At 62.0% G+C, this 16,635-nt stretch overlaps 1 protein-coding gene across 1 annotated transcript; it reads left to right on the forward strand.

The window, feature by feature from the left end:
- Window positions 1-6,773: 6,773 nt before the first annotated feature.
- Window positions 6,774-15,766, forward strand: SKOR1 (SKI family transcriptional corepressor 1). The gene is made up of 9 exons (XM_046654443.1): window positions 6,774-6,796; window positions 7,101-9,318; window positions 10,394-10,484; window positions 11,431-11,538; window positions 12,053-12,124; window positions 13,467-13,541; window positions 13,775-13,849; window positions 14,359-14,424; window positions 14,928-15,766. The coding sequence occupies exons 1-9, from the start codon at window positions 6,774-6,776 to the stop codon at window positions 15,020-15,022; spliced, it is 2,823 nt and encodes a 940-aa protein (XP_046510399.1). The 3' UTR covers window positions 15,023-15,766.
- The last annotated feature ends 869 nt before the right edge of the window (window positions 15,767-16,635 follow it).

Genomic DNA, 16,635 nt, shown 5'->3' on the forward strand with positions numbered 1-16,635 from the left:
AGACCTCTGCGGCTTCGGAAAGGCAGGCACTGGAGAGGGAAGGAAGGCAGCCGGTTCTGTGGGGCGGCAGCCTCTGGGCGCTGGTGAATTTTCGTGGTGTGTTTCCCTGGGTCGGTAGGAAATTTCTAAGTGCCCGCAGAGTCTCCGTTGCGCTAAGGACCTTGGACAGAGGCCCGTGGGGCAGCTGGGGCTGACAGGAGGGGAATCCTTGATGGGGGCAGGGCTGCTGGGATATGGGTGGGGACCCAAACTAGAGATTTAGGGGAGGAGGAGTGCCGGGCTCAGCTGAGCTCCTCACCCACCCTCTTTCCCGAACACCTCTGCTCAGGCCTTGGGGACTTCTATGGGGTTCAGGGCAAAGAAGTCTGGTCCTGGGCTCTCTCCTTAGTCCCTCCTTCAAGTGCAGAGAGAGCCCTAAGACGGGCACAGCCTGGCCTCACGACCTGCAAACCATGCCCAGGTCCTCCTGGCTCTGCCCCTCCCTCTAAGCTTAAGCGACCGACCCCCAAGCAGAGCCCCTGAAGCCCCCCCCCCACACACACACACACAGCGTCAGGGCTCCAGAATTCTTCTCACGTTCATCTGTAGTTCCCTTGGGCCTCCTGGTCCGTATATTCTTCACTCCAGCAAAGTGCCGGTCCGTGTGTCCATCCTACAGATGCACATATTGAGGCCAAGGTCCATGGTCACTCAAGTGGTCAAGAACCAGATCCGGACCGCGACTTGTCTCGCTCCTTTTGCTGTCCCAGAAGCAGGGAGGAGCGCTGGCCTGGCCCCTGATCCCAAAGAACCGGCTCAGGGCGGAAGGACCCCGGAGTGTGCGGCCTCGGGCAAGTCCCAGCCCTCCCCGAGCCTCAGACTTCCCGTCCACACCCGGAGTCAAGTGGGCTGGGAGCTCTGAGCACCTCGGTGCCGCCTCTGGGGTTCCCGCTTCCCTCACGGCCTCGCCTCGGCTCTGGGGCTGCGCCCTGGAGGCCCCGCCCAGCCACCTTCTCTCGCCTGGGCCCGGGCCGCGGCGCCGGCTCGAGTCTATCTGGCCGTCGGATTAATATCCAGATATTAAGTAAACAATAAATTAGCAAAACTACAAGAAAATTTTACAGCCCTTTGCATTTGGCAATCATTGAGTGTTAATTAGAAATTCATTACAATTAAAACCCTGCCTAAACAGGGCCTGCGCGCCTTAATTACATCTGATTTTTAATTCAGAATACGTGTTTACACAGTAAGCGCTACGTACCCCATGATTATCCCCAATCCTCTTTATACTGTACTAATTATGTAAATTAAACCTAATTAACTGACGAAAACTGCCGTTAATTCAACTGGTAAAAGATATGTGCTTGCGGAGGAGGCGCGGCCGCCCAGCCCAAGCCCAAGCCGAAGCCTGTATGGGCGCGGGCCGCCCGGCCGCGTGGACGCGACGCCGGGGACGCAGAGGCAGCACAGACCCGGCTGGGGGGGCGGGACACGTGAGGCGCGTCCCCGATCCGGAGTCGGGCCCTCAGACTCTGGTGCCACCTGGCAGCGGATAAAAGAGAGAATCTGCACTAATGGGGGTCAGGAAGGCCAAGGGCACCGATTCGCGCGGGCTCCCCAGCTCTGGACAGGGCCGCAGGACCCAGAGCCCCCTCGGAGGAAGAGGGGTCCCCTGCTGCCCCTTCTGAGCCTGAGTTCAAGTCCTAGCCCCGCCCCGCCGCGGCGGCCTGAACCGGAGCAGGTCACCTGGCTTTGCTAGGCCTGTCTCCTCCACGCGGATTGTGGCGAGGGCGATAATAAAACGTCCTCGTGGCTGCGCAGCGCTGCGCACTCCTATCGTCCCTTCGCCAAGCGAGGACGTCGCGGCAGCGTGCAAGGCACGAGATTTAGGGGCTGGGAGATCAGCCTCCGTCCCTTATTGATCGAGGAACATGGGTGGGTTGGCTTGCACTGCCTGACCCTCAGTTTCCTGCCTATGAAATGGGAATAAATAATCCCTACCTATTCCCAGGGCCGTTGTGAGAACCGGCACTGCAAACTATAAAATGTGGTTCGCGGTGATACTAACCAATTGGACGCTGGTCCAGAGCAGGGTCCAGGCCCGACCCTCAAGACCCGCTCCCCGGAGACCACTACCCCTCAAGTGAGCGGCGGCGCCTCCCCAGTCTCTCTCCACGCGCCTTCAGTCTCTGTCTCAGACCCGGTGCGAGAGCCAGGTGGGCCGGCAAAGCCGGACGCTGGCGCGGGAGCTGTCCGCAGCTTGGTGCTGAACGGAGACGCAGAGGCGACGCTGCGTGGCCCTGGTGCGGTAACCCGAGGAGGGAACTTTTGTCTGAGAGGTCCCTGGGGCCCCGCGGCCAGGCTGCCGGGAACGCCCCAGAGGCGGGCCCCGAGGCGCTGTGGGCCTTCGCAGTACAATAGAGGCAGGACAGGCAGGCCCTGCTCAGGGGGACCCTGCCCATCCTTTTCCCACTCCCACCCCCCCCCCGGGGGCGTCCTGGCTCCGCAATTGTTGTCACCACCACACTGAATTCTGAGATGCCTTTTAAAAAATCATTAGGAGGCTAAGAATAATTATTGAACGGGATTGTAATTATGGGGTGGGGGAGGCCAAGCCGAGGGAGAGGGGACAAACATGTGGAGGCTGGGGGCGGCTCTCGGACTGGAATGGAAAATAGGTTCTTGTTTTCCTCGGAGGGAAGTGGGCGTGAGGGTAGAGAGCGGCAGAGTTAGAGCGGGACAGAGGCAGAGCCCGGGGACGACGCGCCAATGGAGGGGCCAGAGGCAGAGAGAGACAAGGGCTGAGCAGGCTCTGGGAGAAAAGAGAGACAAGCAGGGGATCCAAGACGGAAACTGAGGCAAGCGAACAAGCAGAAACTCGCTCTAGAAGAGACTCCGCAGAGAAGACACAGCCCTCAAACTTGGGGGTAGTTTTCGAGGCCTCAGAGGACACGTTAGCCAAGGGGATAAGGAGGTGGCAAGCGAGTCCTCAGGCCGGCCCGGCCGCTCCCTCTCTCCGAGGGCTACGCCAGGGCGATCCGTTCGCACCCCCACAGGCTATTCCCAGGGTCCTTGCAAGCCCGCAGAGAAGAGAAAAGCGAGAGGGGAGAAGTGGAGGCGAAGCGGAGACGAACCCCCGAGAGCCGGAATGCAGGAGGGGAGAGGGCCTGTAACCCGGGGCGACCCGGCGCCGCTGGCCGCAGAAGATTTATGGCGCCGCCCGGGTTCCAAGGACGGGCTGCGCTCGCCTTTGCTGCCACCGTCGGTAGCCGGTAGCCGCCGTGGCTGCTGCGCCCCCTGCCCGGGCGGCCCGCCGCGCCCCGGGCCATCCCTGCCATTATTAACTTCTGTTTGATTAGGGTAATTGTTCAAACTTGGGCCGGACAGTATGATTAATTACAGTTTAATTAACGTGTCCATTAAGGACACTTAATGCCACTGCGGGTTGGGGGAGAGGCGAGAGGGCGCCCGGATGCCGGCAAAGAGGGAGGGGTGTTCAAATGAACTAGAGACTGAGGTTGAGAGAGAGGGAGAACACGGGACTCAGTGGGGTAGTGGGGGGAAAGAATGGTGAAAACAGAAACCGACAGAGAGAGGAGAGAGGGATGGAGAGAAATGGAGCTTTGGGAAGAGAAAAGATGCCACGGAGCTTCAGCAGCGTCAGGGGGCTAAACTCCCACCACCGGGAAACTGAGTTAGCAAGAGAGCTAGAGAGAAGTCCAGCGGTCAACTAGACAGTGGTTGACCCCAGGTATCTCCCAGCGATGACTTGGCTTCTGCCCTGTGCCTGTTGGTGTTGGTGGGGGGACGCATTCAAGGCCGGGGCTGGGGGTGGGGGCGCCTCAAATCCAGTTCCCCAGTCCACTGCGTGAAGGAGGCGGGAGGTCTCCCTTCTTCAGGCTGGAGCTGTCCCGACGTCTCCCATGCCAGTCAGAAGCGTGCGGGGTGGTGGGGGAGGCAGTTGGGTTCTGCCCCTTCCCAGCCGCCACCCTTGCCTTCCCTCTCCCCAACACACACCCTGGTCTCTGCTCAGGCCGCTGGTAAGCCTACTGGCTCCACAGGACCACTCTTCGGCTCCACCGCCTTGGCCCGAAAAGGCGGTACCCCTCCCCGCGCCCCTTCCTCCTAGCTAGGAGCCTTCCTTAGCCCCATTAGCCGGCCTTGGCCAGGATGGATCCTGGCCCCTTGGCGGGGAGCGCTGGGCCCTCCCCACTTCGTTCCTGAGGGCAAACTTTGCTGCCCCGGCCCTTCCTCTCTCCCGGCCCCTTTGGCGAGCGTGGGCCGCAGGTGCTGGGGGCAGGGCGCAGGTGTGCGGCCGCTTACCTGGGGCAGGCAGGCCTGAGGGTCCGGGGAGGCGGCGGGCGCGGCTGTGGCCCGCGGGCTAGCGGACCCCGGGAGGGCGCGAGTGACTGCGCGGGCGGTGGGTGTGGCGCCCCGGCTCGCAGCTGTCAGGCTAGCCCGCCCCGCGCCGGCCTCACCACTCCGGCTGTGACCGCGCCGTGCCCGTCGCCGCGCCATGCGCTCCAGGCTTCGGCCTCCGCTCCGGGCCCGTCCGGGGCCTCGGGGACAGCGGCTCAGGGCTCACATCTCCGCGCCAGGGGACCTTGCGCCCCGCGCCTGCTGACAGCGGGCGCCGCGCGGGAGGGGCCGGCGGGGCCTCGGGTGTGAACGCGGGGAGCCCGGGAGCGCGGCTGTGCGCGCGCGCGGGGAGGGGCCGCGCCGTCACCCGGAGAGCCCGGCGGATCCCGGACTCCCGCCCGCCGCTCCGCCCGCCGCGCACCTCCGCTCGCCGCTCGCCCGGCTCCAGCCGCCGCCGCACGGTGAGTACCCGTTGGGTCGCCCGCCACCCTCGCGCCCTTCCCGTACAGCTTTTTTCGTTTAGTTCCGATTTGGGTTCTTGTGGCTGTTTGTTTTTGTTATTATACCTAAAGACTCCATCGCCTCACTCGCACCACTGTCCGCCTCCCGCCTCATCGCCCTCTCCAAGCTCACCCTTCAAGCCCCCAGGAGCCGGCGAGGGCTCCCCGAGTCGCCCTGGCCGCTGCTCCTTGTCGCTGCGTACAGCCTTTTGCCCGGGCTTTCTGCTCTGGTCCTCGAAATTCGGTTCCTTTCCTAGGGCCCCCGTTCTCCTGGCTCCGGAGCCCGGAGCTCCCTCTTCCCACTTGGGAAAACCTCGCGGGGACCCAAGACCCTCAGCTTGAGGAGGATGCGCTCAGCTTCGGGCGATCCTTTCACTGTATGCGGGCAGGGCACACTTGCCGATTTCGGGAGACTGAGAAGACATCGTCATTTCCCTGAGCCGCGGCGCCCGGGCCACCTCCCCAGCCCGCCTCCCCAGCCCGCCTGAGAGCCGTTGCGGGTGTGGGGGGGCTGGTCTTGTTGACCCCTCAGCCGGGGAGTCAGGACAATGCTTTTGCCTCCTAAAATGTTACAAGAGACTTCAACGCTAAAGGAGGGTCAACTTGTTTCAATTCGATCCGCAGAGATAAAGAGGAAACAGACAGATAACAGATAAATAGCTTGATACTTGAAGAAGGAATGAAGACAAATGGGAGAAAGAGGAGCGAGCTGGGAGAGACAGACAGCTCAGGGAACATAAGATCGACAGATGAGGGGCACCTAGACAAGCAGAAAGAGGGAGAGAGACAGACAGACAGAGATCTCAGCCTCCTCCTTGAAGGCTTTTGAACTCGGATCCCTTGTCCGGCTCGAACTGTGCCTCTGAAAATGGATTTGCCTTTCCTGCCTAGTTCAGGGGAGGGTCCTCAGGGTTGGGCTTCCTGGGCCTCAGGAGCGCCTGCAGCCGTGGGCCAAGCAGGAGCCTTCTGTACCTGAGGACACGTGGTTGGGCCGGGCCACCTAGTGGGCCCCAAGCATCAGTACCCGGGTCCTCCCGCTGCTGAGGTCCGGGGACGCACCTGCCTCCCTCCCTTTGCCAGAGAGCAGAGCGCGGGACCGCAGCAACTTTTGACCTGGAGGCTTGTGGTGGCTTCTGAGACCGGCCAGGATTCTGCTCAGCCCATATGAGCCGGGACAGCCCGACATGAAGGATACTCAGAAGAGACTCCGAAAAGAGTAAGCCCAGAGCCCGGTGAGACTGCATTTGGCCTGAGCGGGAAAGGCATATCTAAAGGAAGAAAACTTAGGGAGTGGGCAGTTAGAAGCGAAGCAGAAGTGGCTCCTGAGAAACTTCCTTGAGAAGCTCTCCCTCCCAGGCACTGACCCGGATGGAAAGCAGCTTTGGTCTGGAACGCAGCTAAAAATGCAGAAAATGTAGTTAGGAACTGTGTGACTCTGGTCCCATTGATGGCTGGAAAGAAAATGGCTTATATTTCCAGCCGGAATCTTTCTGCTCAACGAACGCGGGGCTCCGGGCGTGAGAAGAGAAACTCGAGTTTGCGGAAACCAGCGCCGTTGTTCCGAGGAGCCGGCTCAGCGCGGAGCTGGGTGCGGTGGAGGCTGCCCCGGGGCTGGGCGCGCAAGGCGAGCTTTGGCGAGAGTCGAGTTCAGCACCGCGAACAGCGGCCGCCTCAGCCTCTCCCCCGAACCCCCGCCTCGAGATCCTCCTCCTTTTCCTTGGCCCCCCCCCCTCCGCCCCCTGCTGTCTGGAGACTGGCAGTGACCGCCCCTTTCCCCCCTCCCTGCGCTGCCCCCGCCTGCCCGCGTGCAAGCGAGACTGAGCAGAGGGGCAGCCTGTCCCCGAAGTCCTGGCTTCAGGACCCGGGCCGGTAGGGCAGACTGCGAGGGTGGCCGCAGGCGCACGGATTTGGGCGCCGGAAAGGCTGGGTTCGGCAATGGCTTTGCTGTGTGGCCTTGGGCAAGTCATTCTCCGTCTCTGGGCCCCACTCCCTTCCCAATCCGAAAACACGATTGGGTTCCTGGCTGCCAGGGCATTCCTGAGGTCTCAGTTACCCCTTCTCCTCCCCCAAACCCCGGGGACTTTTGTTCCGGCGCCAGTAGGCATCTGAATAACAAAAGGCGCCCGTCCAGGGGGCGAATGAGCTTGGACTCCCCATTGCCAAGTTTCCCCGCGCGCCCGACTGGCGCGTCCCGCTGGGCGGGCCGGAACCGCCGCGGAGCTGAAAATGGCTTATCTGCTGTCTGCTTTCTCTGTTTCGCAGGAGCGGCGGCATGGAGGCTCTCACCACTCAGCTGGGGCCGGGGCGCGAGGGCAACTCCTCGCCCAACTCGAAGCAGGAGCTGCAGCCCTACTCGGGCTCCAGCGCTCTCAAACCCAACCAGGTGGGCGAGACGTCGCTGTATGGGGTGCCTATCGTGTCTCTGGTCATCGACGGCCAGGAGCGCCTGTGCCTGGCTCAGATCTCCAACACCCTCCTTAAGAACTACAGCTACAACGAGATCCACAACCGCCGCGTGGCCCTCGGCATCACGTGCGTGCAATGCACGCCGGTGCAGCTGGAGATTCTGCGTCGGGCCGGGGCCATGCCCATCTCATCGCGCCGCTGCGGCATGATCACGAAGCGCGAGGCTGAACGCCTGTGCAAGTCGTTCCTGGGCGAGCACAAGCCACCCAAGCTGCCTGAGAACTTCGCCTTCGATGTGGTGCACGAGTGCGCGTGGGGCTCGCGTGGCAGCTTCATCCCTGCGCGTTACAACAGCTCGCGTGCCAAGTGCATCAAGTGCGGGTACTGCAGCATGTACTTCTCGCCTAACAAGTTCATCTTCCACTCGCACCGCACACCCGACGCCAAGTATACGCAGCCTGACGCCGCCAACTTCAACTCGTGGCGCCGTCACCTCAAACTCAGTGACAAGTCGGCCACGGACGAACTGAGCCACGCTTGGGAGGACGTCAAGGCCATGTTCAATGGTGGCACACGCAAACGGACCTTCTCGCTGCAAGGAGGAGGCGGCGGCGGCGCTAATGGCGGGTCGGGTGGGCAGGGGAAAGGTGGTGCTGGCGGCGGGGGCGGGGGCGGCCCGGGTTGCAGCGCGGAGATGGCTCCAGGCCCACCGCCCCACAAAAGCCTGCGCTGTGGCGAAGATGAGGCCACCGGGCCTCCTGGGCCGCCTCCTCCCCACCCGCAGCGGGGACTTGGTCTGGCAGCGGGAGCCGGTGGCCCCGCGGGCCCTGGAGGGCCTGGTGGCGGCGCCGGCGTTCGCAGCTACCCGGTGATTCCAGTACCCAGCAAGGGCTTTGGCCTTCTGCAGAAGCTGCCCCCGCCGCTTTTCCCTCATCCCTACGGCTTCCCCACGGCCTTCGGCCTCTGCCCCAAAAAGGACGACCCCGTACTAGGTGCGGGCGAACCCAAGGGCGGCCCAGGCACCGGGACCGGCGGGGGCGCGGGCACTGGCGGAGGCGCGGGCGGCCCAGGAGCCGGCCACTTGCCCCCGGGGGCCGGGGCTGGCCCAGGCGGCGGCGCCATGTTCTGGGGTCACCAGCCCTCCGGGGCAGCCAAGGACGCAGCGGCCGTGGCTGCAGCGGCCGCCGCAGCCACCGTGTACCCGACGTTTCCCATGTTCTGGCCGGCGGCAGGCAGCCTCCCGGTGCCGCCCTATCCAGCTGCGCAGAGCCAAGCCAAGGCCGTGGCGGCCGCTGTAGCGGCTGCAGCGGCGGCGGCGGCGGCGGCTGCAGGTGGCGGCGGCCCCGAACCCCTGGACGGTGCCGAGCCGACCAAGGAGGGCGGCCTGGGCGCAGAGGAGCGCTGCCCGAGCGCCCTGTCCCGCGGGCCGCTGGACGAGGACGGCGCGGACGAGGCGCTGCCGCCGCCGCTGGCCCCACTGCCCCCGCCTCCGCCGCCGCCGCCGCCCGCGCGCAAAGGCTCCTACGTGTCGGCCTTCCGGCCCGTGGTCAAGGACGCTGAGAGCATTGCCAAGCTCTACGGTAGCGCACGCGACGCCTACGGCGCGGGGCCGGCTCGTGGGCCGGGGCCCGGCGCGGGGTCCGGCGGCGGCTACGTAAGCCCGGACTTTCTGAGCGAGGGCAGCTCCAGTTACCACTCCGCCTCGCCCGACGTGGACACTGCAGACGAGCCGGAGGTGGACGTGGAGTCCAACCGCTTCCCCGACGACGAGGGCGCCCCGGACGAGACCGAGCCCAGTGTTCCCCGCGCACCCAGCACGGGAGGCGGCCCGGATGGCGACCAGCCCGCAGGGCCCCAATCTAGCACCTCCTCGGGCGCAGACGGTCCCACAGACTCTCCCGACTGCGGTAGCCCTCGCCCCCGGCGCCGTCCGGGGATACCCGCAGCCAGCCGGTCCGTATTTGGGGACCTGGCGGCCGACGACGTGGTGCGGAGACCTGAGAGGAGCCCGCCCAGCAGTGGCTATGAGCTGCGAGAGCCTTGCGGGCCGCTGGGGGGCCCCGCGCCGGCCAAGGTGAGCCCGCGCCCGCCCCGCTGGGGCGCCTCCCCGCTTACCCCTGGGCACCGCGAGGATGTGGGGCGGGCCCCGGCCCGGTGGGGGATGGGAATTTTGTTCTGAGAGGGCATTCGAGCAGCAAGCCCCGGCTGCTCTGGGTAGGCCCAGCTTCCGAAGCGCTGTGCAGCTGGCCTCGCTGGAACCCCTGACTGAGGGTTTTGGAAGATCTGGGGGAGCAGGCCTGAGAGACGCGTGTGCTGGGTTTTTGTGAATGGGAGTGGGGAAGAGACAGGCAGAGACCGTCAGTCACACAGAGACAGAAAAGGAGAAGTAAAAGGGGTCTGGAGAGAGAATGCGAAGCAAAGAAAGGCACCCAAAGCCAGAGAAAAGAGCTCTGGAGGCCGGGCCTGCAGCGTGCCCGCCCGGATGCGGATCAGAGCCCTGGGGAAGATGAGCGGGTAAGGCGAGGAGAGGGCGGCCTCTCCCCCAAACCGGGACCCAGCAGGATGGGGGTCCCCGGAATCTTCCTCCACCCCAACTGTACTTTTCCGAGTCTCTTCGAACTCCCGCCTTGAGAACCATGGGGGTCGTTGATAGGAAGCTGTCGAGACCGTGTGCGGGGCGGGAGAGGGCCTCTCAGGTTGGCACGGCCGCGGGTTCGGGTACGGGGTGGGCCGCTAAGCCCGAATCGTCGGCCATTTGAAAGTGGGTGCGCACACCTGTACATTTCCACTCGGTTCATGAAAACACGAACCATTAGCCGGATGCGAAAGGCGTCATTTATGCCGGGCACCGGGTGCGAGCGGGAGAGAAGATGTCTAAAAGGAGGCAGGCGAAGAGGGTGGGGGAGACTTTGAACGCCCCTTGGCTTGGGAGCCGCTTTGTGTTTCGGACAATTTTCTCGAGGGCGTTAATAATTACCCCGAATCTACAATAGCGATGCAGCCTCCGAGGGCGTTCCGGTCCCGCGGGCGAGCCGACCTCTGCTACCCGCTCAGCTTTCCCTCCCGGCCGGGCCGCGGCGCAGGGCTGGGGAGCTCGGAGCCGCCGCCAAGCGCCCCCCTAACCGCCTGTCATTTCTCGGCCGCGGCAGGTGTACGCGCCCGAGCGGGACGAGCACGTGAAGAGCGCGGCGGCGGCGCTGGCGCCCGCAGCCTCGTACCTCTGCACCCCGGAGGCCCACGGTAACGCCCCCAGCCCCCCTGCCGAGGTCGCTGACCACTGTGATGGGGGAACCGCAGGCAGGGGGCCGGGGCCAAGGGGAGGCCTGGGAGGGAAGACGAGGGGAGAAAGAGGGACGCAGAGAAAGCGAGAGAAAGAGGGAGAGAGGAAGAAAAATAATGGAAGAAAAAGGAAGCTAAGCGAGAACTCCCAACAACTTCCATCGTTGGTTACCTAAAACAACAGGCTGCTCTCCCCACACCCACACCCACACCCACACACGCGCGCGCGCGCGCTCCCCTACACCTCCGACACTGGCTTAAAACCTTTTTACAATCACCCCTGGCACCCCGTTCGAGTCCTCTCATTTATTCAGCAAGTATTTTGGGTCGTGAGGTCCCCTGTGGTCAGGCCGGTTCGGGCGGAGGGTGGGGGCGCTTGGCCGCGCGCTTGGGGTACCCTGGAGGTGCCGCGGTGGCCGCGGCCCAACGCGACCGGGAGCCGTGCACGTGCGCGCGGGAGCCTGCAGCTCGAAGAAGAGAGGCCTCGGGCCTCGGAAATCCGGGCAGGCAGAGTCCGGGAGGATGGCTCCCCCGCCGCCACCACCCCACGGGTCGCCGCCTGGGCCACGTTCTCGGCGGGAACGGCGCAGGCAGACCCGGCGGCCACGCGCGCTCGCGGTGCCCCAGTATCTGCGCGCGATGTAGGTCGCTAGTCCCTGGTGGGCTCGGCTGCTGGTCTTGTTCTTTTCGGAGGGGCTGGGGAGGGGGCGTGGAGCCCAAGAAGAGCAGACCGCGCGCGGGGGAGGGGCCCGAAGCCTGAGGGTGCGAGCCCAGGCGCACAGCCGGGAACCAGCGGCGGCCAGGACGCTTTTAATTAGGGCTGGGGCGCCCCGACCGCGGCAGCTCTGGCCGTATCGGGGTCACAGTTTCTTTGCCTCTCCTTGAAACTCGGTTTATTGCCATTAAGAGCCAGATAAGGAAGACAATCACTCGACCGCCGACGATTTGGAAACGAGGAAATCCTATCCAGACCAAAGGAGCATCTCCCAGCCAAGTCCCGCAACCACAGACCGAGGTGAGCCTTAGGACTCTCGAGCAGCACCCCCGCCCGGGAGCCGGGGCCGAGGTCGCCCAGGTTCCCACCGGCTGCAGCCTGCGAGGAAGGCTTTCCATCAACCGTAAGCGGCTGCCGGTCCCCTCTCGTGGCTGGCAGATAAATATTTAAACAGCTGGCGAGGTGCAAGCCAGGTTTCTTGAGTTTGGGAGTCTTCTGGGTAAGGGAAGGGGTGTACTAAAAGGAAATGGGAGACACCATCACCCACATAAAACAGGTCATAGGGCACTTTCTGCCCGAAGGGCCTGTCTTCCCTGGGGCCACTCTCCTACAGTGGGTCACTCTCTAGAATGATGACTACACTCCTAAAATGATGGCTTGGAAGGTGGCTAGTGCTGGATACTGTAACTGTCTCCCCTGAAGGCAGAGGGGCTGGAGTAGGTCCCTGACTTAGCATATTTCCTGGGAAGCTCTCCCCTCCCCTCCCCAGGCCTCTCCCAGGACAGAATCCCTCTTACCTGCCCTTGTATCCCAGGCGAAGATGGGCTCACGCTGGATGTCACGGGAACTCAGCTAGTGGAGAAAGACATCGAGAACCTGGCCAGAGGTGAGGTTAAATCTGTGCACTTTGCTTGAGGGAGATGGGCCCTTCTCGTAGAGGGTGTTATTCCTGTAGGAGTAAGTCTGAGAAGATAGGGCTCTGGGGACTCAGTTTCCATTGAGTGGAAGGATAGTCCCCTGGACACGTTATCCTGGCACAGAGGGGCACATGCATGTAGGGGGTAGGGAGAGTGAACCAAATCCCCAGAGGTTCATTGGAAGTTTGGGTTCCCGAGGCCAGGCCTGTCTGAATAGCCCAGGGAGAAAGAGAAATGAGTAATAATGCTCAGAACTTGATGCACAATCAGAAAGGACAAATCTAGGTCTCCCAGCCTCCCTGAAGAACAGGACTTTTTTTGAACAGGAAGATTGCAGGGAGGCATTCACTTTAGGAATGTCTGAGAGATTAGTTTTTTCCTGTAATTAACGCATAACCACCCCACCCTAAATGGGGCAAAGATGGAGCTTGTTCTCGAATGGGATCCTGGGGCTGCTGCTCAGCCTGCAAGGGGGAGCCTGGCCTGAGGCACGGAGGAAGGAGCCTCTGAGGCCACTTCGCTCCTCTATCGCCCATGTTCGTGTTTTCTCAGCACCTGCTGGGGGGTTGGGGGGATTTCTCAGAAAGCCTTCCCAGGGGAAGGACCCATGGTCAGGGCAGCCCCCTGGCACCCCTCTGGAGCTGGTTTCTGAGGGCACTAAAGGGGCTTTCCACACTCACCTGCCCCCTCCCCCAAACCAGCCCAGGGATGGGCTTGGAAATTGGTGTAGGGGAGGGAGAGAAGCATCAGTGGTCCTCCACTCTTCCTAGAGTATGCAGTTACCTCCAAAATCACTGGTGCTTTATGTGAGGGTTCTTAGCATGGATTTGGGTTCTGAGGACCTCCTGAAATTGAAAACAGACTGTTGTGAATGTGTTGTTTTCCGGGGGTGGGGCATGTTCCAAGGCTTTGCCCAGATTCTCCCGGCTCTGTATTATTGAAGGGAGGGATGGGATTAGGTCTGCCATTTGAAGGGGTAAATGAGTCCTCCTGGACCAGTCTCTAAGGTTAGGGAGTTAGGAACAACTTAAACTTGATACCAGGCCGGTAGGCCTGGAGGCAGGGTCTAGAAGTCCAGTGCATTCTACCATCTTGAATTGATTCTCCTGGGCAGTGTATCTCCTAGCTTTTTCGTGGCCCAAATGCTTCAAAAGCAAATGGGAAAACAGTGCTGAGGACCTTTACCTACCAGCCCCACCCTCCCCAGGTCCCATCTCAGGGCTATGGGCCAGGGCAGGACCTGCCTGCTTTCTGGGCCCCCTGAATCCTGCCCGTCCCTCCCCCTTACTTCTGACTCTCCCACCTTTACAGACGAATTGCAAAAACTGCTCCTGGAGCAAATGGAACTCCGCAAGAAGCTGGAGCGAGAATTTCAGAGTCTCAAAGGTACCCCTATCCCGACCCACCCCACCCCATCGCCAGAGCCTTGCTCCCACTCCGGGCCCCCAGTGCAGGCAGCTGCTGCCGCAGGCCCTGCAAGACCCGACCCCTCCTTTTCCAGGGTATCCAGCCAGGCCAAAGACTGAGGGGGTGGGGCCGGGGGTGGGGGTGGGGAGTGGGGAAATGGGGCTGAGGGAGGGAGCTGTGCATAACAGCTCTCACTTAATCAATTTGCACAGATAATTTTCAGGATCAAATGAAGAGGGAATTGGCTTATCGAGAAGAAATGGTGCAACAGCTGCAAATTGTCAGAGGTAAGACGGGAGTCAGGTGAGCGCGCGCACGGGCGTAACTGCCTCTCGTCTGGCAGGAGCCGCAATGTTGGCTCAGTCGTTTGGATTTAAATTGAAGGTAATTTAACAATTATTTTTTTTATTTAATATCCTTTGTATACTCTGATTAGCCTCAGAATGGCAAGCGAGCCCAGCAAACGGCTTGCAGGCATCATTACGTGGAGTGATTGAACTTCTTATCGCGGCAATTTCCATGGTTTCTAAATTAAAAATCGAGGCGTAAAATTACCTGGGAAGTAATGCCTAAGTTTGCTTTAATTTTGGTTAGATCCGTCTGCCTTTAAGCGCCATCCCAGGCCATTTCCTCCCTCGCCAGGCTGCAGTTTGGAGCGTTGATGCCCCCTCCCTCGGTCCCCCGACTGGTTTCTACGAGGGGCGGAGCGCTGGGGAGAGGGTGAGGCCCTGGCGGTGACCTCCGCTGGCCCGAGGGTGGTCTCATTTCCTCCCCGGCCCCTCCCCATGTCTTCCAGACACTCTGTGTAACGAACTCGACCAGGAGCGGAAGGCGCGCTACGCCATCCAGCAGAAATTAAAAGGTTCGGAAGCCCGGGAACAAAGATAGGAGGGGTGCCAGGCAGTGGTGCTGTCGAATGAATGATGGATCCAATGAATGAACGAATAACGGGGCTAGTGAGAGGGGAAGGCCGGGTCTACCCCGGTCAGACGCTGAGCAGAGGGAAGTGGAAATTGGTGTTAGTGGGGAAATGATTCTAGAACCACTGTTCTAGGGATAGGAAGAAAGAGCCCTTCGACTCTGGGCGTTGGGAAATCTGCCGTCGGGTCCAAATCTGGCCTTGGGCAGATCGACCTCCCTCTCACCGTGCTTCACTTTCCTCTTCTGTAAAATGGGGCTATTGAACCAGAGCAGTGGTTCTGAATCGCCAGGATCTCTCTCCTACCTTCCTACCTTCTGATCCGCTCCCTGAGCCGGAAGCGGGTGGGTGAGACCCTCGCAGGCAGGGGAGGGGGGCGGGTGGGTCGCCTGGGTCAGGCGAGGCAGAGGAGGCACCCAACATGGCCCGCTCGACTGTCTCTCCAGAAGCCCACGACGCCCTGCACCACTTCTCCTGCAAGATGCTGACGCCCCGCCACTGCACTGGCAACTGCTCCTTCAAGCCCCCGCTGTTGCCCTAGGGCCGGCCCGGGCCGCCCCACGCGCCCTCAAGCCATGCTGCTCTCTTCTTGTAAATACCCGCGGCCGCGGCGGCCGAGAGCGAGGAACAAGCCATTCAGACCGGACCGATGTAAATACAGCCTCCCGCCCGCCTGCCCTCCTCCGGGGCGCCTCGGCCTCGCCCGCCCCCGCCCGGGCACCCGGTCCAGGGGCCCGTCTCTGTTTCCAAGTGTAAATATCACCTCGTCCCATGGTTGAACTCCAGGGCATCGGACCTCATGGGGTTAACTGGACCGAAGGGGGTAAGAAAGGGGAGGGGGGCCCCTCCCCACACCTGTACAGCCTCGGACCCCCAATTGTGATTACAATGTAGCAACTCCTCCGGCGCTGGTCCTGCGCTCCCCCGTCCCGTCCACTTCTGAAACTTGTTCCTGATGACAAAGTGGCTATGTGCAATGGATATAAATGTACTGTGAGTCTCTTGGTTCAGTATTGGGTTCACTTTAATTTATTCATGCTTTAAGTTATTTTGCTTCCTTCTCCTGGACGTACTTCCAGTCCCGTTTGACATTCCCCTTTGGGTTTTGCTTTGTCTATTTTTTGTTGTAACCTCTTGTTGTAACAGCACTTTAAAAAGGGCGACAACTGACTCACGAAATAGAGACCACCTTGAGCCTGTTTGGAGAGACCACCCCTGTATCCGTGACTTTTGTTTTGTTTTTAATAAAAAAAAAACCAATCTGTCACTTCCTGGGGCTGTGGAGATAGGAGTTGGGGGGGCCGGAAGTGGGGCAGAGGCTGGCTGAGGGCTGCGCAACAGGTGGAGCGTGGGGGCCGCAGCTCCGGTTCTGGGGTGCCCTGGCTGAGAATCGCGTCTCCTCAGGTGGGCAGCAGGGAGCGCCAGACATCTCCACCAATCCTTCAGACACACCCAGCGTGCCCCCCAGGCCACCCCGTCCCTGCGTTTAAGACCCTTCCTTGGGCTTTGGCGCGACGACCGCCTGGTTCCTGGTGCCGAGGTCTTTGGTTCTCGAGCGCTCTCAGGGGCCGAGAGTTTATTCGTGCCCATTTCCACGCCTGCCCCACCGGGAAGTCACCTCCGGGGCGCTCAGAGACCGGACGCTGTTTCCTGGTAGTTTGCACGGCGCCCTGCCCCCACGCCCAGGTTCACCCGGAATCGCCAGAAGGAGCGGGCACCGCCGGCCTGGCTCTGGAGCGCTGGAACGGGGGGGTCGAGGTTCGCAGGGTGGGCGATTCTTTCCCGGGCAGGCCTGGAAACGAAGGGCGAGACTCGACGCTCGTGCGCAGCTGCCCTGCCGCCGCCGGAACGGAGCGAGCCCTGACGGATTCTAACCTTCCGTCCATTTTAGTCCCAGCGAGTTTGCGGACAGGAGCCCGAGGAGCAAAGCGAGGCCCGCCGGCTGCAGGTGTCCGGGTCGCCGGGCTCGCCAGGGCCCCCGTGGGAGGGAGTGGGGGGAATGCCCGGGCTGCGGATGCTGAGGCCTCACCTTGCCGCTGTCCTCCGGTAGGCCTCAGTTTCCACAGATCACTTGCTGGTTCGGCTACAGATAAGGGAGGGAACGTGGGGCGAGGGGGAGGAAAGTGTGGGTGGAGTGGGAAAGGGCACAGTGTT

Source organism: Equus quagga, chromosome 2 (assembly GCF_021613505.1).
Source record: "Equus quagga isolate Etosha38 chromosome 2, UCLA_HA_Equagga_1.0, whole genome shotgun sequence".
In the NCBI taxonomy this organism is placed as follows: Eukaryota; Metazoa; Chordata; class Mammalia; order Perissodactyla; family Equidae; genus Equus; species Equus quagga.

Excerpts from the sequence above, each read along its gene's own strand:
- SKOR1 (XM_046654443.1), top strand. The coding sequence starts at position 6,774 with ATGGCTTTGCTGTGTGGCCTTGG. Across the intron at positions 6,797-7,100 it reads GCTTTGCTGTGTGGCCTTGG|GAGCGGCGGCATGGAGGCTC; the intron begins GCAAGTCATTCT and ends TCTGTTTCGCAG. Across the intron at positions 12,125-13,466 it reads CATCGAGAACCTGGCCAGAG|ACGAATTGCAAAAACTGCTC; the intron begins GTGAGGTTAAAT and ends CCACCTTTACAG.